The sequence below is a fragment of the Mchenga conophoros genome, linkage group LG20 (genome assembly GCF_057382185.1).
Source record: "Mchenga conophoros isolate Kocher_MC1m ecotype Shallow Benthic linkage group LG20, M_conophoros_male_GT1.1, whole genome shotgun sequence".
Classification (NCBI taxonomy): domain Eukaryota; kingdom Metazoa; phylum Chordata; class Actinopteri; order Cichliformes; family Cichlidae; genus Mchenga; species Mchenga conophoros.
The window spans coordinates 6,190,652-6,210,198 of NC_140545.1; the positions used below are offsets into that span (position 1 = coordinate 6,190,652).

A 19,547-nucleotide genomic window follows, 5' to 3' on the forward strand; every position below is an offset into this window, starting at 1 on the left:
TGGGACGCTGATATGTTTTAACAGTGATAAAGGATATCAAAGGCTTCACTATCATTCCCTCTTCAGTTGTGCCCTTGAGCAACCCTCACCCATGGCTCATCTTCATCTGCAGCATGTTCGTCTTAGGAAAAATACTCTGCTAAAACACAGGTAAACTAGCATTTGTTAGACTAATTTAATAATTTGTGAACGGAAACGTAGAGATTAGTAATATTAATAATAAGGTTTGCACAGTTTCAAAGGCAGACGTTCTAAATTTAATATGTTTTGTTGTTTTATTGCGTGGGTGATTACCGTAGTTCGGCAGTTTCCTTTCAGTGATTCGCCATCATCTTTCTATTGATGGGCCTCTATCGCCACCTGCTGGTGAAATCTAGTATTGGCTACACAGCCCTAATGTTGATGCCAAAAGCAGATGAAAGTTTTTTTGTTTTTAGAAGCTGTAAAACGATGATCATATGTTATAACAAAAACATTTGCAATAGTCGGCTTTCTGTAGTCTAAACTAATTGTATAATATTATATACATTTTTTTTTTTTTAAAAACTGATTTTACCCACACTGTCTTCAAGATAAAGAATACACTAACACCTCGACTTCACCACATCTTCTGAAAATGCTTTGAACCCTTTCCCCACTTCCATCTTCACTTAATATATCAAAATACTCTGTATTTGTAGACGTGACTTGCGCATTCATCGGCTCCTTGCCTGTCCAATCCCCCATCACTAATATTGTGTCCAGCAGCTCTGATAAGAGCTCCATCAGCAGCCATCGGGCCGTCTCATTTCCTCTTCAGACGGATATGAAGTCCCCTGACAGCACAGCGGGTCGGCAGCGTCATTGTCTGAGAGCCAACAAACAAGACAGGACAAACAAGAAGCAATGTGCATGTGACACAGAGCACTACCAAACATTTGATGGCTGAGATGATAACGCTATTTTGAGAAACATCCTCATTTGGACGTTAGGATGTCAGGTTCAGAGAATCTTTGTTTTATCTGAAGCCGGTGCCTGAAGAGGGGCTTCGGCCGGCCTTTTGTCGACCAGCTGCTGCATTTCTACAGGAGAAAGCAATCAGATTTTAATCCTCTGACTCCTTTTGTTGGCCGTCTGCTTTACAAAAGCGCAAACAATCAAACTTTGAACAAAATAGTTTTATTTTTTACACGTACAGTACCTACTATGGTCACTCACAGACAACAGTTACAACAGGTACTCTCGATTATAGAATCAAAAATATGAGCTTCCTTTATTCTCAATTACATTTGCGTTATTGATTTTCACATATAGTAATACTTTACACACACAAACGCACACACACCGATGCAGCACGTTGTGCATAAAATAAAATATATCAGACCGCTTATCATCATAACTGGAATCAGTGTGTTTTTAGACACACGTGTGTGTTCAGGGCTTTAATTTAAGTAGATTCATTAAGTAAGGGGCGTGTCTTCGAGGACTGTGTTGTTCATTGGTGTGCTTTCAGAGAGCTCACCTTTAAAGATGGCCACAGTGCCAACTTTGCAAGCATTTGCATTCAGCTATTCTCTTTTTAAATCTGTATGCAATCTGCATTAATAAAGAATCCGTATTAAATACTTTAAGTGGGAGAAATATTGTTGCATGCTAATTGCAAATGTACTTACATGTTTGTATTTAAACTTCACATTTCCATTAACTTATACAAATAAGATTAAAGAGGGTTCCTTTAAAAAAAGAAAAAGAAGAGCTGTTTGTGTCTCACCACGGAAAGTCTGATGTTACCAGTGAGAATGTCAAAGGTCATTTTTCTCACAGACTTTCTTTTGTTCTTGTCTGAAAGCTTCTGCTGCATTAATGTTAAAGGAATAGCAACCAGTATGAATTAGTATGTTTTTTCAGACCTTTCCCTTCACTGGAAAGGGGCCTGTGAAACCTGGACTGCCAGCACAGTGAGTAGGCTGACAATACGTACATCTGTGGTAGATTTGTAAGGAGACTGTCTCTCCTTTGTGTGCAAAAGTAAGAAACCTTTTTCCCACTCCACATGATTCCAATCCCCCTTAACATTCCTCAGAAGCTCCTCCCTTCCCAAGCCTTCACTGGACCAGGAAATACGCTGGGAAAACCTCAAACCTCTCTCCAGGTACATTTCCTACAAAAATTACAAGCAAAGCCAGCATCTCTAAAGTTGCAACATTCATTTTGGTCATACAGTGACAAAAAGAAATAGAATATCAGCACTGGCACGGCTGGCACAGACATCAAATACGTTCAGTACAAACACTAAGGCTAACTACGAACACTACTACGATATCTGAGCATATCTACGCTGTCTCACAACAATGGCGCACAAGCGGAGATGCTGGTATCGTTTTCATCGAGTATCGTCACACGTGGCGCCGATGAGGTATCAGAATGAAATGATACAAGAAACAGACCTGATTCACAGTGCAGCTCAAGCAGACATCACAGACACTCTTTCATCTCCCTTTAGCTTGTGCTTTACGACAGCGCTACAAGTTCATCTTACCAATAAATAAAAAACAATATCAAGTAAAATGTGAGAATGAATTACTATTTAACACAAACATTAGTACCATATGAGAAAATGAAGTAAGTGCTTTGTTAGACAACCTCTTCCTCTTCCAAATCTGACCTTAGTTATAAACTCTAAGTGACGTTATTATAGCAACTATAGCAAAATCCTTTATTTTAACACAATATAAACTATAAATATAAACCCTAAACTATAATATACTATGTCTAGTTTGGTTGTTAGTGGTATTAGACATATATTTTCCCGCCTAAGCTATTCATTTGTACACTTCAGGAGAAAAATATACCTGTATGTCACGGGCCACTGCAGCTCCTGATTGTGTACTTGCAGTACACAAGTAATTATATGCCTGCAGCAGTCATACACTTACAGATGGCTTTCCATTAGCTAACATGGAACATCAGAGCATGTTTGACCATTTAAGGAGATATGCTGAAATATTAAAATCAATTCATAATAAGGAGTGTAAAATGCCCGGTGGTCTTCTTTGCAGAAAAGTTGCAGTATTCATAAAATATTCATAAAACAAATCCTCCATTTGTCAGGCCACTCTTGCGAATATTGAATATGTTCACAGTTACCTGCCTGGTCAGATAAAGTTAAAACAAAAAAAGTCCGATCACATGTGGATGATTGTAAACATTACAGGAATGTCCAGACAAAAATATTGACCCAGTCTTTCATCTTGCTCGGTTTGTCCAGCATTATTCAGCCGCCCCATGTTGCTCCTTCTCTTCAGGAACAGACATGAAGATCTTCTGACAGAACATGGTGAAGATTTCTGAGGAGAAACAACTTGTCACGTTAGCCACGTCTGTTTTCTCTTTGCTAGGCTACTACAGGTCAAATATCGGTCTTTTGCCTGAGTCCTCCGGACCAACTATGTAAACAAAGGAAATGTACCGGTGCCCACAGCAGAACTTGAGCAGATAATCTCACAGGAATTTCACAACAAACCACCTTTGCCTCACTCTAAAAAAAACAAATGAAAATCTCCAACTCACCCAGCATCTTCTTGACCACATGGGGTTTTTTCCACTTGTAGCCCAGTAGGTACGCTGGGACGCCTGTGAGAATAATGCCGCTGCCTAGCAGACACTCGAAGGGAGCTGCCCAAAAGGACACGACGATCATGAAGACGCAGCTCAACACAAAAGTAACGGGGATGAAGAGAGAAATCTGCAGAGAGAAAATACAAAATACATAACAGATGAAGATGTGTTTCGATTTACATTAGACGTGAGCAGATAAGATACAGTTTATAATTGTTGAGTGAAGATGTCTCACACACTGAAAAAGAAGAAAATATCATATTTGGACTTTGGAATAATGCAACTATAGCTAACGATTAGACTAATGTATAATGATTTTGATGACAATACTTCCCAAGTTTAGATTTTAGATCCTGTAACTTCTTCACTGATATCTGTTTTCTGCCACTTTGTTTCCATTAAACAACAAGAGGAGACAAATAATTACTAAAGTTTTTATATTAAGACATTTTCAGTACCGATTACTTTACAGATCAGACAATAATGCAAAAAAAAAAATCAATCAAATCAATACAAATTCAAACTATAAGACTGTGTATGCAAAGTTGAATGATGCCTGACTTCATCTAAAGATCTGATTTTGAAACAATGATATGTGCTATAGTTGATACTAAATACATTTGTACTCTTACTTAAGTATTTTTCTCATACTGGCTTACCCTTTTTCCTTAAGCGTCCCCAACAATTTGATCACAATGAAGAAATTATTATTGGCTAAACTGTTATGTTAAGAGCTCCATACTGTTATTGCATTCAGTTATCAGTTAAACTGCTTGAGCTGACGGTTTGTTTTTCTTTTTTCTGGGTTGAAACTGACATTTTTTATGAATGGTTTACATATAAATAGCTCTCTCTCTCTCTCTCTCTCTTTTAATATGTTTATAGATGATTTTATAAAATAACTGAGCTGAAAGCAGTGTGGGCCAAAGAGAAGATGAAAGACTGGTCAGCCAAGGTAATTTTCCCATGATGAAATAGAAACAAAGGATCATGTATTCCTCCAAATACCCCTCCCTCCTGTCTTGGAAAAACAGTATGTTTCCAGTTCCACCTAATAACAAGAGTAGCGATACAATGGTGCTTTCACTAAAAAAAAATAAAATAGCAGATGCTTTATGAAACTAGAAGACATGTTGATGTTTTGCCAGACAAGGAAGGTAGGGCTAGGGTCACCTTTCAGTGAGACTCATATCCATCAAAATGGATCTTCTCTGCAACACGCACTGAGCAGCTACTTTAACCCCTAAGACGTTCACCTTAATGGGCCTTCTGAGGTCGGGTTTGGTAAAGCGCAGCCAGATCATGCCAGCGATGGCCATCCCAACACACATCCAGGTGAAGAAGCTGAAGAGATTGATGACAGAGAAGATGTCCTGGGAGATGGCATACATCATCGATAGGAAACACTAATACAATGAAAAAAGGAGTAAAGATTGCATTAGTTTGCTGGAAACATTAGATTATAGATAGTAGATGGATAATAGATTATAAACACACACAAGGCTTCTGAATCCTCCTTAGTGATTTTCTTGAATAGAGCAGTTATTTAAGGCAGGTAGGTGTCACAGTACTGGGTCTGTGACCCAGGGTTTTGTGTTTGTTGGTTAATTTTTATTCTTTGATTATTGTTATTCATTGTTTTGGTTCTCTTTATTGTGTTCTGCTTGTGTTATATTCTTAGGTCCTAGGATTTAGGTTTCTGTTACTTTGCCTTCCCCGTGTTCCTCGTCTAGTCACTCATCTCCATGTTCTTTCTGTCTCCTCAGTCAGTTATGTCTCTATGTTTCAGTGTCAAGCAATGTTCCCTCTAATTTTTCATGTGTCTGAGCGAACACACAAACTCCCTGAGCGGTCCCTTGGACCACTGTGAGCAACATTAGACGTGTGCACTGTGGTCACGCCAGCATCAAATCCATCCAAGTTACATGGTTTATTAAAATAATCAAATTACAGCATTTACATTTATGTTAGACTACTTTTAATTAACTGCTTTAGCCCACCTACAATGAAAATTTTAAAAAAAATCTTGTGTAGTATGTTAACACTATTGGAAGTAAAAATAACTTGGACTCCAATTTTGAAAACACAACTTTCTATTTTTATTTTATTTATTTATTTTTTTGTATTATGAGTATGAGTCTGTGGTCTGGGAGAGTCCTGTAACTCTCTGTCTGCAAAATACAGAATATAATGACCAACGTTGGGCAATTAATTATATAGTTACTTCTTCAAAAAAGTAACTGAGTTATGCAAACGACAAAGTTTTTTGCAGCTGCTTACCTAAAAATGCAGCCAAGGCGTTTTTTAAACAAACATCTCAAACTATTTACAGAACAATCAGCTGTTCTGCATCAAATTTGATGCCACACAAATTATTTGTGCCACTCCAAAAATAATTTCTGTCCACTATGAGATAAAGGAGAACAACAGCCTGATACCTGCAAGCCTGACAACAGGAGATGTATCACTGCTGTAACACCTGTAACATTCAGCAGTCACCTCATTGTTCTGACACACACAACAAAACTATTGACTACACTACACACTAACTACACAAGATTTGCGCTAAACGTCGCAAATCTCTCACATCTCAAAACACTCCTAAAACTACCCCCTTCCTAAACATCTGTTGCCATATCACTTGGTACATTTTTCGACCAATAGGAAAGGGTGGGGTTTTTTGGTTTCGGCTTTTCTCACAGGGAGAGTGCTTTCGAGCGTTTTCCTTATAAAACGCCGTTTTTACCGTTTCTTCGGGCAGTAAATATAAACAACGACAGTATTCAGGAAGAAAACCAAACATTGCATATTTTTATCATAACTCCGGTTTTACATGGCCGATCAACACAATTTAAAAACTGGTATAAGGTCCACAGTTTCCCGTTAATTGTTCCGTCTGTCCTGCTCACATCTCCAATGGTTGTACACGTTATTAACGTGGCTTCACTTCACATCAGCCACGCCGCTTTGCTAGCTAAAACACCGGTGTCGGCACATAAGAACGCTGTTAGCCTGTCAACGACGTTGATTAGCTGCGTATATACGAATGTGAATCGCATCATTGGCTGGACTATGGGATAAGGTGGCATCGTTCTAATCCCATACGGGAGCAGCCAGTCACTTACTGACTAACACTGCAAAACTGAATTGTTAAAGTTTTAATTTTAATTTCAATTCAGGTTAGTTTTTTTTTGTGCGCAACGCGTGCCAGCAGTGCGCACGCGCGCAGTTTATAGGGAACATTGGTGTCAAGTCTACATCTTTGTGAATGTCTCTGGTTTCCTGTTTTATTTTTATAGGTCTTATGTCCTGTGTTCAGTGTTTAAAGCTTTGCTTCCCCTTTATCTCGTCATGTTTGATTAGTCCCAGCTGTGCTCTCCATTCCCGTGTTACTCCGTAGCCCTGTGTTTTCCTTTGCCCTTTGTCGCAGCGTAGACCCTCACTGCTGTGTGTTTCTCTCATGGCTCTGTTTAGATCTCTAGTTCTCAGTTCCTGGTCTGTTTTCTTTTGGTCTAATTTAAGTTCCAGTTTCCCAGTGTTTTTCAGTTCTTAGTTCTCATGTTCAGGGTTTTGGTTTGTTTTTTGAAAGTTTATTTAATGGAGGTTTTTCCAATAATAAAGCTGCCATTTTCAGTTAACTTCCCATGGGTAGTCTAAGGAGCTTGGAAAGACAAGCGTCTGGACTTCTTTGAGTTTTCACACACTTTCACACCTTGGCTCATGTGATTAGGTAGAGGATCATCAGGGGGTCCTTTGTCCCCTCTTTGGGGGGAAACTCCCACTGGGTTTATATCTGGGACGCCCCACCATTGACCCTTAGAACTGAAGAAGCTTCTTGGATGAGAGGTGAAACGTCTTCAAGCAACTCAAAGAAGTCCAGACGCTTTTCTTTCCAAGCTCCTTAGACTACGATGATCTGGATGACTGAGAACCTTCACAGACATATTCCCATGGGTAGTTTGTGTGCTTTTTTGCTACTGTTCACCACCACAGCGAATTTTAAACCAAACAATCAACATGTGATTGATGCAGACCTTAATTTGAGAAGACTGCATTAACTCTTTAAGAACTGGAGCCATTTTTAGACATAGTTCCAATTTCAAAGGCTCAAAATGAACTGAACAAGTTAATATCACTTTTAATGTAAGGGTTGATTTTAGTCAGTGTGTTAGTCACCTGAAGTTTAGAACACGTGGACATCACCAGACCTTGTGCTTTCTCCACTGAGATTGTCTACCAGTACTTCATTGCAGCATTCAGGTTTTTATTTAATAATGAAAAAACACGCTTTGTTGGGTCGACATTAGGTGACTGACTTGGCCTTTGAAGTATATCCCGTTTCTTTGCCTTGAGAAACTCCTGACTTGGTTTTACAGTTTTTGGGTCATTATCCACTTGCACCATGAAGCGCTGTCTGATCAGTTTTGCAGCTTTGGCTGAATCTAAACAGAAAGTGTAGCCCTGGACACTTCACAATTCACCCTGCTGTTTCTATCAGCACTCACATCATTAATAAACACCAGTGACTTAGTTCTCCTAGCAGCAACACATGCCAATACCATAACAGTGCCTCCACCTCCATGTTTGACAGATGATGTGGTATTCTTCACATCATGGAGCTGTTTCTCTTTTTCTCCATACTTTTCTCTTCCCTTCACTCTGGTAGAAGCTTATCTTGGTTTCATTTGCCCCCCCCAAATTTTTTTCTCAGAACTGTGCAGTCTCTTTTAGATGTTTTCTGGTAATAATCTAATCTGACCTCCCTGTTCTTGAGTGTAACCAGTGGTTTGCACCTTTCTCTAAACCCTCTGTATATACTTTCTTGAAGCCGTCTTGATTGTAGACCCTAACAATAATGCATCTACCTCTTTGAGACTATTCTTGACTTGGTCAGATGGTTTGAAGTTGTTTTGATATTTAAAATGACAATAAAGAGCTAAATAAGAGCTCGAAAATAAAAATGCACCACTTGGAATCAACCACAGATACTAGATCTGCTTAGTTTGTCATGAAGTAACATTCAAACTGCTTGTCAGCCAATTACTTTTGAGCCTCTGAAAATGAGGCACTGTGTATAAAAAACTGTTGTAAAGTCCAATTCACTGAATCAAAGCTGCAAGTCTGCACTTCAATCACATCTTGACTGTCTGATTTAAAAGCTACTGTGGTGGTGCACAGAGGCAAGATCATAAAAAATGCACAAAAATCCAACAAATTATGGACTTAACTGTAACTCTTCACTGAAATAGTTTTCTCGAACAAAAATAACTCTACAAATGCTTCACAAATGTTTTGTATCATCAAAACAGATTTATATACACTTCCGTATAATACCTCAAAAATGGGGACACTTTTGAGGTTTTTAGCAATGATCATACATGATTTAACACACTAACCTAATCTTATTGGTAGCCAGCTGGTAAAATGTCACTGAAAGTATCAGGTTTCTTACTGTGAATATGAGGGATGGCACTGGTGTGAACAGGTCTGTGTGGACCAACCCCAGAGCAGCAGGGAGTTGACCCTCTCGAGCTCCAGCATAGAACAAACTAGAAGAGAAATTTCTTAAAACATTATTTATTCCAAAAATACAGAGACTTTAATTTCTTAAGCCCCATGCCCACCTGATCTCCTGCCTTTTGCCCCCCTATCAGGGTGCGTTGGGGCTTAAGAGGTTAAACTATTAATACTAAATGTATAAAATGCTGTCTTATGTTTCATTGTACACATGCAAACACACACCGCGCTGAAGTAAAGAGTGATCCATTGACTGCACCAAAGCAGGACAGTCCCACAAAGACAGGAATGAGCCAGGACATCACACCAAGATGGTACTCCCCAAAACTCTGCAGAACAGAAAGAAAAAGCAGATGAGGAGAATTTGTGACCACAAACAACCAATATGCATGTCCCAGTTGAGGATGAAACACATCATATTAAAGAAAAGCAGTACACTCACCACAGCAACAGCCTCTGACTCAATCATGACTTGAGGAGAGATGGTGGTGAAGTAGGCCAGGTTGGTTAGAACATATACCACCGTGACTATAGGCATGGATATGATGATGGACAGGGGCAAGTTCCTATGGGGTGAAAGGTCGAAGGTCATTTGAGGAAAAAAACAACAGCGTGTAACACTGTATGTTCTGGTAATATCAGACTGTGTTATGAGATGGGACTGAATTCATGCAGGGTATGCAGTGAGGAACACGACTGCATAATTTTACTGAATTTTATAAATCATTATTATCACATTTTTTTGTAAAATGTAATATTTTAGTTCATATTTAGTTCATAGTTCAGATTATGTCAGTATCGCTTGGATACTTTATCTCTGTGGACTGATGATAGACAAGCTCAGTCCTGGATGAGAGCAACCATGCTCTTGGCAGATATTTGCAAGACAGTCTGTGCCATCATCACCAAAACAACCGTCATTACATTTAAGTCACCTCTCTGGGTTGATCATCTCCTCCGTTACATAATTCAGGTAATTCCTGGGGGGGGTGAATAGCAAAGAGGTCATAAATCTTTCAAGCAAAAACAAACAGAAGCTAAAAATAATTCAATTTTATGACCCTCACCAGCCTCCAAAAGCAAAGAGACCGCTGTACAGAGCCAGGACAATATTCCCAACTCCCAGTTTGCTCCCTTCAAACGCCTTTTCTGGGGTCAGATATGGCACATCACCTGGTCACATACAGAAAGAAGAAGAAAACATCTGAAAGGGAAGCAGTTCTCCCACTGCCAGGTGTAGCGCCTGGAGGAGTTATGTGCTTAGACATTGAATAGATTCTTTTTGTGCTGCCGACACATTTTGTCTCTTGTACCAGGCCGGCCTGTTGATGCCTGCCCTTTGACATGCTTGTCAATGTACCATGGTAATAACAGAAGCAAAACGCAATATTGTGTCAGGACAATTCACTATTTATGCACAATAAACAAAGGAGCATCTCCTCTGGGGTACAGAATCACGATCAGTTGACATTTAAATATGAGAAGAAAAATGTTCTCATAAGTAAACTTCAATTCATTTACACAATACACTGCAGTCAATGAATCCAATGTGTGTGTGTGTGTGTGTGTGTGTGTGTGTGTGTGTGTGTGTGTGTGTGTGTGTGTGTGTGCATGTGTGAGACAGAGAGAGAGAGCCTGGCATTTTGGTGTCTCTCTCCCTCTACCTGTCGCTTTCAGATGGTAATGACCCTCCTTATTATTTTCCAACTCTGTTCTCTTGCTGGTCTGCTGAAAAAGTGTGACAACAGCCGGCAAGCTTCACTGCCTAGTTTCCATGGTAACAGAGTATGGCGCACAAAGGTGGTAGGCGTGGCCTTGTGTAAGGAGGGGAGCAGCAGATGCAGCGTGGAGCAAGTGTGGCCACGCTGTCTTCCCGCGCTCTTGTATTGTGAATGGCACAGCTCGGACGGATTAACGTGCGTTGCTTTTACAGTCTTAGACGGCACACGTGAACCCACACGCTTAGGGCTATCATATAGAAAAATGTTACTACAATGCCAATATTTCAGGCAGTAAATTACTGTCTGTATAGTCACCTTATTTTCTGTACATTTTCATTTCATTGCAGTTTCATTTGCACGATCAAAACCATCCTGGCACGTTCTGATGCCCATGTTCATGTCTGCTCAGGCTCAATCACGTGGCTCTAGACAGACAAGCTCTGTGTTCCGACTCAGTAAGTGTGCTAACAAGCTGAAAGCAAAGCAGTCTGCTTCGTTAGGCTCATTAGCGCTCGTTAACAACTTGTTTACCATTGGAGATAAAAGAAGTAAACCTCACATAGATGTCGTGTAAAGACGAGAATCATAATAATTGATGCTACTATATAGTTTGCAAAAAGCCACATAATGCAATGGCATTTACTTTACAGGCATGCTGTTCCATAATTACTCCAACTAAAATATTGAAAACAAAGGAGCTGTGTTTCCAACACAATGAAGGGAAGCTGCATGTTTACGAGCAGATCTGAAATGACAGGTTCAAAGTGAGGACACTTTTTGAGCATTTTTTACTGACTATTAAAGTAGGTTAAATATTGTTGAGGATTTAGATTTTATTACACTCACAAAACCTGTTTTTCCAGCTTTGACCTGAAGCTTATTTTACTTCTCTGTTAAAAATTAATAAGTCTTGTGATGAAGGCATAAGATTTGTTCTCAACAGCCTGCAGTCATGCAGCTGACTTGGTTTGTTCTGTGGTATTTTGCCACTCACCTGTGGAAATCTGAATGAAGCCAAAGAGGATGATGATGATCAAGGCTATCAATTTGGAAGCGGTGAACAAGTCCTGGACCTTGGTTGCTGCTTTCACACTGATACAGTTTACAAATGTCAGGGAGGCTACAAGCAGCGGGGAGACACAAAACACACTACAATCAAGAATCTGGTGAATGACCAGCTGCAATGAAGTGTCTAAAATGTGTATTTGACCTAAGAAAGCCCACCAACATCATGTACTCACTAAGACATAGGCAGGCAATGAGCTTGGCTGCGCTGTCGGGCACGACGCAGTTGGGGTAGAGAGGTTTCAGAAGGTAGGTCGCAAACACCAGTGACACCACATACTGCGACGACGGCCGGATGATGAGCATCTCCACCCACAGCTTCAGAAAGGCAGCCAGTTCGCCATATACCTCCAGGATGTAAGTGTAGTCTCCTCCTGACTTGACAATAGTTGTACCCAGCTCTGCGTAGCACAGAGCACCCATGGTGGATATCACTCCACAGGCGGACCAAACGATCAGAGAGAGCCCAGCAGAGCCGGTCTCTTTGACAACACCTGTGGGAGTGACGAAAATGCCCGAGCCGATGATGGTGCCGATGATCATTCCGACACCGTTGAAGAGGGTGATGCTGCGTTTGAGTTCAATCTTCTCCCCCTTGCCTGGCAGGCTGTTGGTGGAACCTGTGGCAGCAGGCGGAGAACCCACGGGGTCAGATGGAGATGCTGGCTGCTCCACAATGAGACCATCTTGCTCAGGCTCTGCTCCAGTCGCTGGTGGTGAGAGGACAGCAGAAGGGGAGACAGTCAAATTACAGAGTCTGGCTCATTTTCAGACAAATGAAAAGAATTTACAAGCTTTCTCGCTGAGTTGTTTTAGGCACTGGTTACTTTGAAAAACTATGATTAATAAAAACAAACAAACTCTTGTGTTACTAAAGGAAGAATTCATATAATTTTTTAAAAATAGACATTTTTGGAAATCAGCACCTATGAGATTTTCCTTCTGAACCTGCTGTCCTTATTGAACTCTTTCTATCCGTGTAAACACACACTGCATCTGATAGTTGTGTTTTCATACCCACGTTCCTAATATGTGCCATTTGTCCACACCTGTCACCTGCTACCATGAAAGCATCTCCTCAGCATCAACTCTACAATTCTACTCTTGCATCATCAATGTTGCATCAGAGCGCATGGTGGAATAATGCAGCGCTGCACCATGTGGCAGTTAGAGGTGCGTGAGCATGCACTGTACCTACCCCCCATCTTCTCCTTAGCGACGCTCTCTCGGCTGCCTCTCGATTTCAGCTCCGGCTCAGCCATCTTCCCTCTCAGTCTGAGACCCCTTGTCTTGTCTGCTTCCTCCTGCAGCCCTTTTTCTTCCTTTCTTTATGTCCTCTTCCTCTTTCTGTTGATTTACACTCTGTCGGTCTCTCTCTCCCGGACACACACACACACGCGCGCGCGCGCGCAGGTCTCTCTACTTCCTGATTCGTCCTCTCTCACTCCTCTCTGTCTCTCTCGCTCCCTCTCTCCCTCCCATCCTATATCAAGCACACAGCAGGGAGGAGCTGAACCTTTGTGATGCTGCTGCTGCTGCTGCGTGAGCCTACGCCCATTCCAGGGAATGATGGGATACCTAAGAGGGGGAAGTAGGTTGTGAGAAGGCACCATTTGGAAGGAATACCATGTGACGCTGTAATCTTTTTGTGTACTGCCTAATCCTGCAGTATACAGTATGCCTATGTGTGTCACTGGGTGCTTTCATGTCAGAGGCGATTAGAATAAATGCTGTAGAGCTGGTTTCCCTCCCTACTGGGGACCAAATGGAAAAAAACAAACTGTCTTTATTCTGCCTGAAAGGTGAGATCACAAAGAAAATGGAGATCCATTGGCCATTTTGAGTGCAGACAGTGTGTAATAACAATGACGAAGCTCGTTTATGTTCCTGTATTCTTTTATGGGTTACAAGGTGTTTAAACTGGACCATACTCAACAAAAATTACAATATCATAACTACTCATCAGGAGTGACTTTTACAATCAATTGGGGAAAGGATTTGGCCTGAAGTTATTGGTGCTTGTAGGGTATGCATGTTTTATCAGAAAGAAGAAGAAATTGGGATTCTAAAGTACATGTAAATAAAATTTAAGTGCGATGATTTGCATAATATTTAAACTCCATATTTAATTGGGAAGGTGTTATTTTGAATCGTTATATCAAAAAATACGCTTATGTTCAAAGTCATTGTAAGGCATATTTAAAATAATGTTTGTTAACATAAAATTGCTTCTCGTGGGTGCATGTAGCGCTGCTAAGCATCTCCCTTGCATTCATTTTTTTGGCAATAATTCACGAAAAAGCTCTTTATAGTCAGTTATTGCCTAAATATTCACCTTTGGCTGCCATCCTTGTTTTGACCTTATGTGGAGTGGTTTCACTTAGACTCCATTCTTCTTCGCAACACTGCTCAAACTCCATCAGACTGAACAGAGATCTGCTGTGAACAACACCTTTAATGTTCAGTGACAAGTTCTCCGGCCTGAGGTCTGGCCTCAGACAAACAGCTCTATGTTAGTTAAAAAAAAATATTCAGGGGGGCTGACGAGGAAAGTGTGAAAAATATTTTTTTGGGAAAATCACAAACTATCAAAAGAGGGAGCACCTGGCTGATATCAGCATCTGCACAGAAGTCTGCATCTGTGCTTGAATGGGAGCATTAGTTCACATTGCATGAGTAACGAACCAAATAACATACAGATTTTAGGGCATCAGTGCCTTTTTCAGAGAAGGCCTTGCTTAATTCACCAGCATTTCTGCTTAAATATGGGAGTATTTCTCACAAGCTTTTCTTTTTCTAAAGTAGGTTGTAAATATCAAATCCTGCAACCTAAAGCCCCCCCAATACCTATATGCAGAAAGTACCCCATACAATAAAACGTTTTACAACTATGTCTGATTATATGGAAATAAATCCGACTCTCAGATTGATTTGCCTAATATATGCCTGGATTTATTGTATGAGCCCTGTGCTCGGCGCTAATGAGTTGCATGTCCAATATTTCACCGCAAGGTGGAGCCCTAAACACAATTCAAAACCTGAGATATATTTTTCTTCTTTCTGAAGATGAACCTGGTCAAACTCACGGTGCTTAAACAGGATTTGTCTGTTTTTTAAAAGCTCAGGGAAACTTACTGAGGAACTTACAGGAACATCTTAACAATTTGTTTGATCAAATAAATAAATATGGCCAACACTACAAAATAAATAAATCAGAGAAATCCTTACACCCTAGACCTGGCATATTTGTTGTTAAAATAAATCACTTCAGACTGTTTTAATCTATAAAAACTATATTGTTTTATAAGCTTTTCTTATATTTTAAATGGTAGAAATGCTAAACAGGAGGGAATGTCTAAATGAACAGTAATTAGGAACCTTACCGTAAGGAAACTGCAGCCTTACCATTTTTCATTCATGTTTATAAGGACCTATTATTATATTGACTGCACCTGTTGCTCCAAACCGCAAAAGTACGTGAAGTAAAAGTGGGCCCATATATTCACAGACATGCTTGGACGAAGTGAACTATAAAAGAAGCATTCGGAGAATGAGCCCCGTTCTGTTAAGGCGTTACTAGCAGCTCTCTTGCATAACTATCAACGCTGACAAATTCGACCTGCGATCACCGAGCTCAGTTCAGCAGAACATCTCAGCTCACTAGTGGTGGAGCGCAGATCGATCCTGGTTTTCTAGCCAGGGCACTTTCTGCCAGGTGTCCGGGGACTTTCCCCTGGGCGAAGAGAGGAGAAACCAGGTTCCCTGTATGTAGCCCAGAGTGCAAGCCTTCTGAATGCCCGGATGTCATCAGCAGGAAGCGGCGCATAAATAGAGGGGCAGGCGGCACATGTTCAACATCGCGGTGTCTCAAAAAATATGAACAGCTGTATCAGTGTTAACAACTATTTTACAAAATGAGAGTGAATATGTCTCAGCTGTTCTGTCCCAGAAAGAGCGTCTCCTCTTGTTTGTAAGGAGCTCAATTTGAACGGATCAAAGCCGCGGGGCATCATGGGAAATGTTAAAGGCGCAGTAATAGGTAAATATCAAGGGGCCAGAGGGGGTGTTTTTTTTTTACACTAGACGCTGTACCCACGTCTAGTGTATCACTTTTAAATAATTCAGTAAACGCAGTAATGTCCCCGGGGGGCTGGAGGGACACTAACATCCCTTTTAGCTTTTCAGAAAATGCCATTATAATTGCTGTAAATTATTCAAAACACCACATCTAAGACAATAAACTCCACACAAACGCCGTGTGTTACGCACACATGCATAAATTCAGAGCTGACTTAATTTACTAATTTGTATTATGATAATTTAAGAAGAAATAATTTGCATTTTTATCCCTTGTTATTTTTCCCGTTTTCAGTGGAATTATCATTTATATTAGCGCACTGACAGTGTCTTTATAAATAGCAGTACGTTGTTTATAAAGGTATTTTAATGAGGCCAGGTCTAATATCATTATGCTGTCTCTGAAGAAGCCATTTGATTCGTCTGCGGTGGTCTCTTTCCCAGCATGCCTTGTTTCCCAGCATGCCTCAGCACCATATTTCCCATCGTTTCAATGGACAGGTCATTTCGGATGCAAAATTAGCGAATATAATTTATTCTTACAATAAAGCAACACTTTATGTCATACACGGCTTTTATTTAGGGAGGAGTCCTCGCACCGTAACAAAGGCTACCGTCAGATTCGTCCCTATATAAATAACATCCAGTGTTGCTTACGTCTTCCGGTGGGAGGAAGCTCATTGTAGAGGTCACGTGCAGAGTGCTCGTCACTCCTCCAGTTACCTCGGGGAAGGTCTGAGACAAGAGCCAATAGCTGCTCTTGCAGGGCATCACCTGATTCGGGTGAGCGAGTGAACAGAAATAGTGGTGCCGACGCGAGCACGTCTCACAGGAGAAGCCAGGTGGAGCAGTTTATCAGCTCCTCCGGTGGATGTGGTGCTCGCTGGCTTGGAATCACTCGCGGCTGGCGAATGAGTGCGATGTATGAGGTGGAGTACAGCTCCAGAACCCAATTCAGACTACTCTCCTTCCACCTTTTCTTCTCAACTCTTCTTTTATTCTGTTTCAAAGCTCTGAAACCCAGAGAGTAAGCATCCTGCGTGGCAAAAGCGTGTAAACGTGCTTTAAACTATTATCCAATCCAAAGTTAGGATCATTGCCCGCACGAAAACAGTATGAAGCACGTCATATGTTTATGGCTGATAGATTTGCATTTGGTGTAGCTGGTCCAATAAATCCATTTTAGCAACTTTATTATAATATTACATTTACAGTATTTTCCCACTAAAAATATAAAGAGGAAAACTCAAATGTAAATGCCTCAGCAATATATTAAAAAAGTAAAATTTCAAGTGACTTGTCAGTAACATTTATAAACACAGTGTGAACTTGTTTATCATTTTAGGAATATCCAGTGGATACAAACTAAACCGTTTGAGCAATATTAATTGCTTGTGTTCCCGCTGTTGTAAGAACATCAGAAGGTCTTAAGGGGCCAAACAGCTGTGAAAAATAATCATTATAATTCTTCCTTACTCTACAGTTCAGCCTAGTAGGTAATGCTTCATTAAGGCATTTAAAAACACACAGGCTGGAAGAAAATATCACGCCTTATCTATAGCATGACTAACAATTCCATTAAAATCTCCTGGATTTATCTAAGACAAGTGATGTAATGTTACAAGCAGTGAATATTATCATTACCATATTACAGTAGACTGGAGTCCTGTCCATTGTGTACTCGCTTTTCCTGCTATCATAGGCTACAGTCCCCAAAACACTGATAGAGGAAGTGATTATTTTAAGAAAACGGTGGCGAATGAGCCTAAAGAGTGTCTTTTAACTTAACAGGATGTAGAAAAAAAAAACATCATTCACAGAGCAAGAACATTTTGACTGTATGTGAAGAAGTCTGCAGAGCAGGACTTTGTTGGGGGCTGGTCTAGAAAGCTGCGTCTTAATTTGAAAGCTGTATTTCAGAGTTGCATTGATGCAACTGCATGCATGCAGCTGCATCAATATTTTCCCCAAAATCTTGCAGATCATTAAGTTGTTTGTTGGGAAATTTGTGTTGTTTTTTTCCTTGGAGCTCTCTCGTTGATGCCATTTTTGTCCAGTCTTTTTCTTATTGTTGAATCATGAACTCTGATCTTAACTGAAGCGAGGCCCGCAGTTCTTCCATTGTTCTGGGTTCTTTTGTGGGCTCCTGGATGAGTTGTTGACACGCTCTTGGAGTCATTTTGGTAGGACGGTCACTCCGGGGAAGGGTCACCATTGTTCCAAGTTTCCTCCATTTGTTGATAACGGCTCTCGCTGTGGTTCACTGGAGTCCCAAAGCCTTTAAAATGGCTTTGTAACCTTTTCCAGACCGGCAGATCCATGGCTTTGTTTCTAATCTGTTTTTCAGTTTCATGAGCTCATTTCTCAGACATGTTGGTGTCTAGGGGATTTCTTGTTTGACCAGGTCACTCAGCTTGCCCCCCCCCCCCCCCACAAAAAAAAAAAAAAATCCCAGTTAATTCATGATATAACAAGATTTTACTTTTTCACACAGGCAGGCAGGTTTGGATAGCTTTCAACCCTTAATGAATGAAATCCTCATTTCGAAACTGCATAATGTATTTACCTGGGTTATCTTTCTCTAATATAAAATTAATTTTGATGAAGCATGTAAGTGTGACAAATATGCAAAAATCGAAGGAAACTCATCTCTTTTTTTAATCAGTGTAATATCCTCCTGTCTCTCTTACAGTTTGCTTTGTGTGATGGCCTACGAATCTGAGTCTATCATTTCTTTTTTATGTTGTTTTCCATGTTTTTCTTGGATTGCTTTCATTTATTTTTGTCTTTGCTATTTTTACAGCCCTTCATTGTTACTTTGATGCTTCCGGCTTTCTTCTCACTTACAGCTATCTCCTATGTGTAATCTTATTTCACAGGCTGCTTCACTCTGGTCTGAATTATGCTTTTTTTAATCATTACATCTTTTTTCTCTCGCGTGCTCTCTTGTGCATTTTCCTCTACGTATCCTTTTGTTGTCCTCCAAGCATCCTGCCTACACTCCATCCTACACGTCCTATACTGCAGATACCTCTTTTTATTGTTGCTACTATATAAATTAGGAGAAGCATTAATAGCTTCATGGTGAATGCACTTTTAAATGACCCAAAGTGAAGCAGAACATCAGAACAATTGGGTCTTAAAAAAATTGCCCCAAAGTTAAAAACAAACTCACATGCAGTACAATGTAGATGTATGAATCTACATTATGTATGTTGCATTTAGAGCACAGTTGTTATTTTTGGCATTTCTGTACGGACCTCATTCAAAACAGGAAAAAGACAGCACCGTAAAATAGAGATGTCCACAAACATTTGGATATTTCCTCTATCTCATAATGTTTCATTCGAAAAGTTTCATGTCCTGTTTCTTTACTCATTTATTTTCCTCCTGTCTTCATCACTAATTTTTCCCATATTTTATGGTGCAAATTAAACATCCCTATAACACTTCAGAGCACAACCACCTCCAGCTGCCATCACCCGCTGGCTTTCCTCTCTGTTTCACATTTCTCTTCATGATGCTTTTCATGAGCCCTCCTCCACCAAAAGCTCTCACATTTCCCTCCGA

At 40.3% G+C, this 19,547-nt stretch overlaps 1 protein-coding gene and 2 non-coding genes across 3 annotated transcripts; 1 reads left to right on the forward strand and 2 right to left on the reverse strand.

Annotated features, from left to right (window-relative positions):
* Window positions 1-1,142: 1,142 nt before the first annotated feature.
* On the reverse strand, window positions 1,143-13,466 carry LOC146550216 (large neutral amino acids transporter small subunit 1-like). Its single transcript, XM_085258935.1, has 11 exons — window positions 13,099-13,466; window positions 12,077-12,610; window positions 11,830-11,955; window positions 10,182-10,287; window positions 10,050-10,094; window positions 9,557-9,680; window positions 9,340-9,443; window positions 9,050-9,146; window positions 4,854-5,003; window positions 3,550-3,724; window positions 1,143-3,326 (listed from the first exon to the last, which is right to left on the reverse strand). Exons 1-11 carry the CDS (start codon window positions 13,160-13,162, stop codon window positions 3,250-3,252), a joined length of 1,602 nt encoding a protein of 533 aa, XP_085115061.1. The 5' UTR covers window positions 13,163-13,466; the 3' UTR covers window positions 1,143-3,249.
* A 1,972-nt stretch (window positions 13,467-15,438) lies between these two features.
* On the reverse strand, window positions 15,439-15,699 carry LOC146550217 (RNase MRP). Its single transcript, XR_014890306.1, has one exon.
* Window positions 15,700-16,642: 943 nt separating this feature from the next.
* On the forward strand, window positions 16,643-16,951 carry LOC146550218 (Nuclear RNase P). Its single transcript, XR_014890307.1, has one exon.
* The last annotated feature ends 2,596 nt before the right edge of the window (window positions 16,952-19,547 follow it).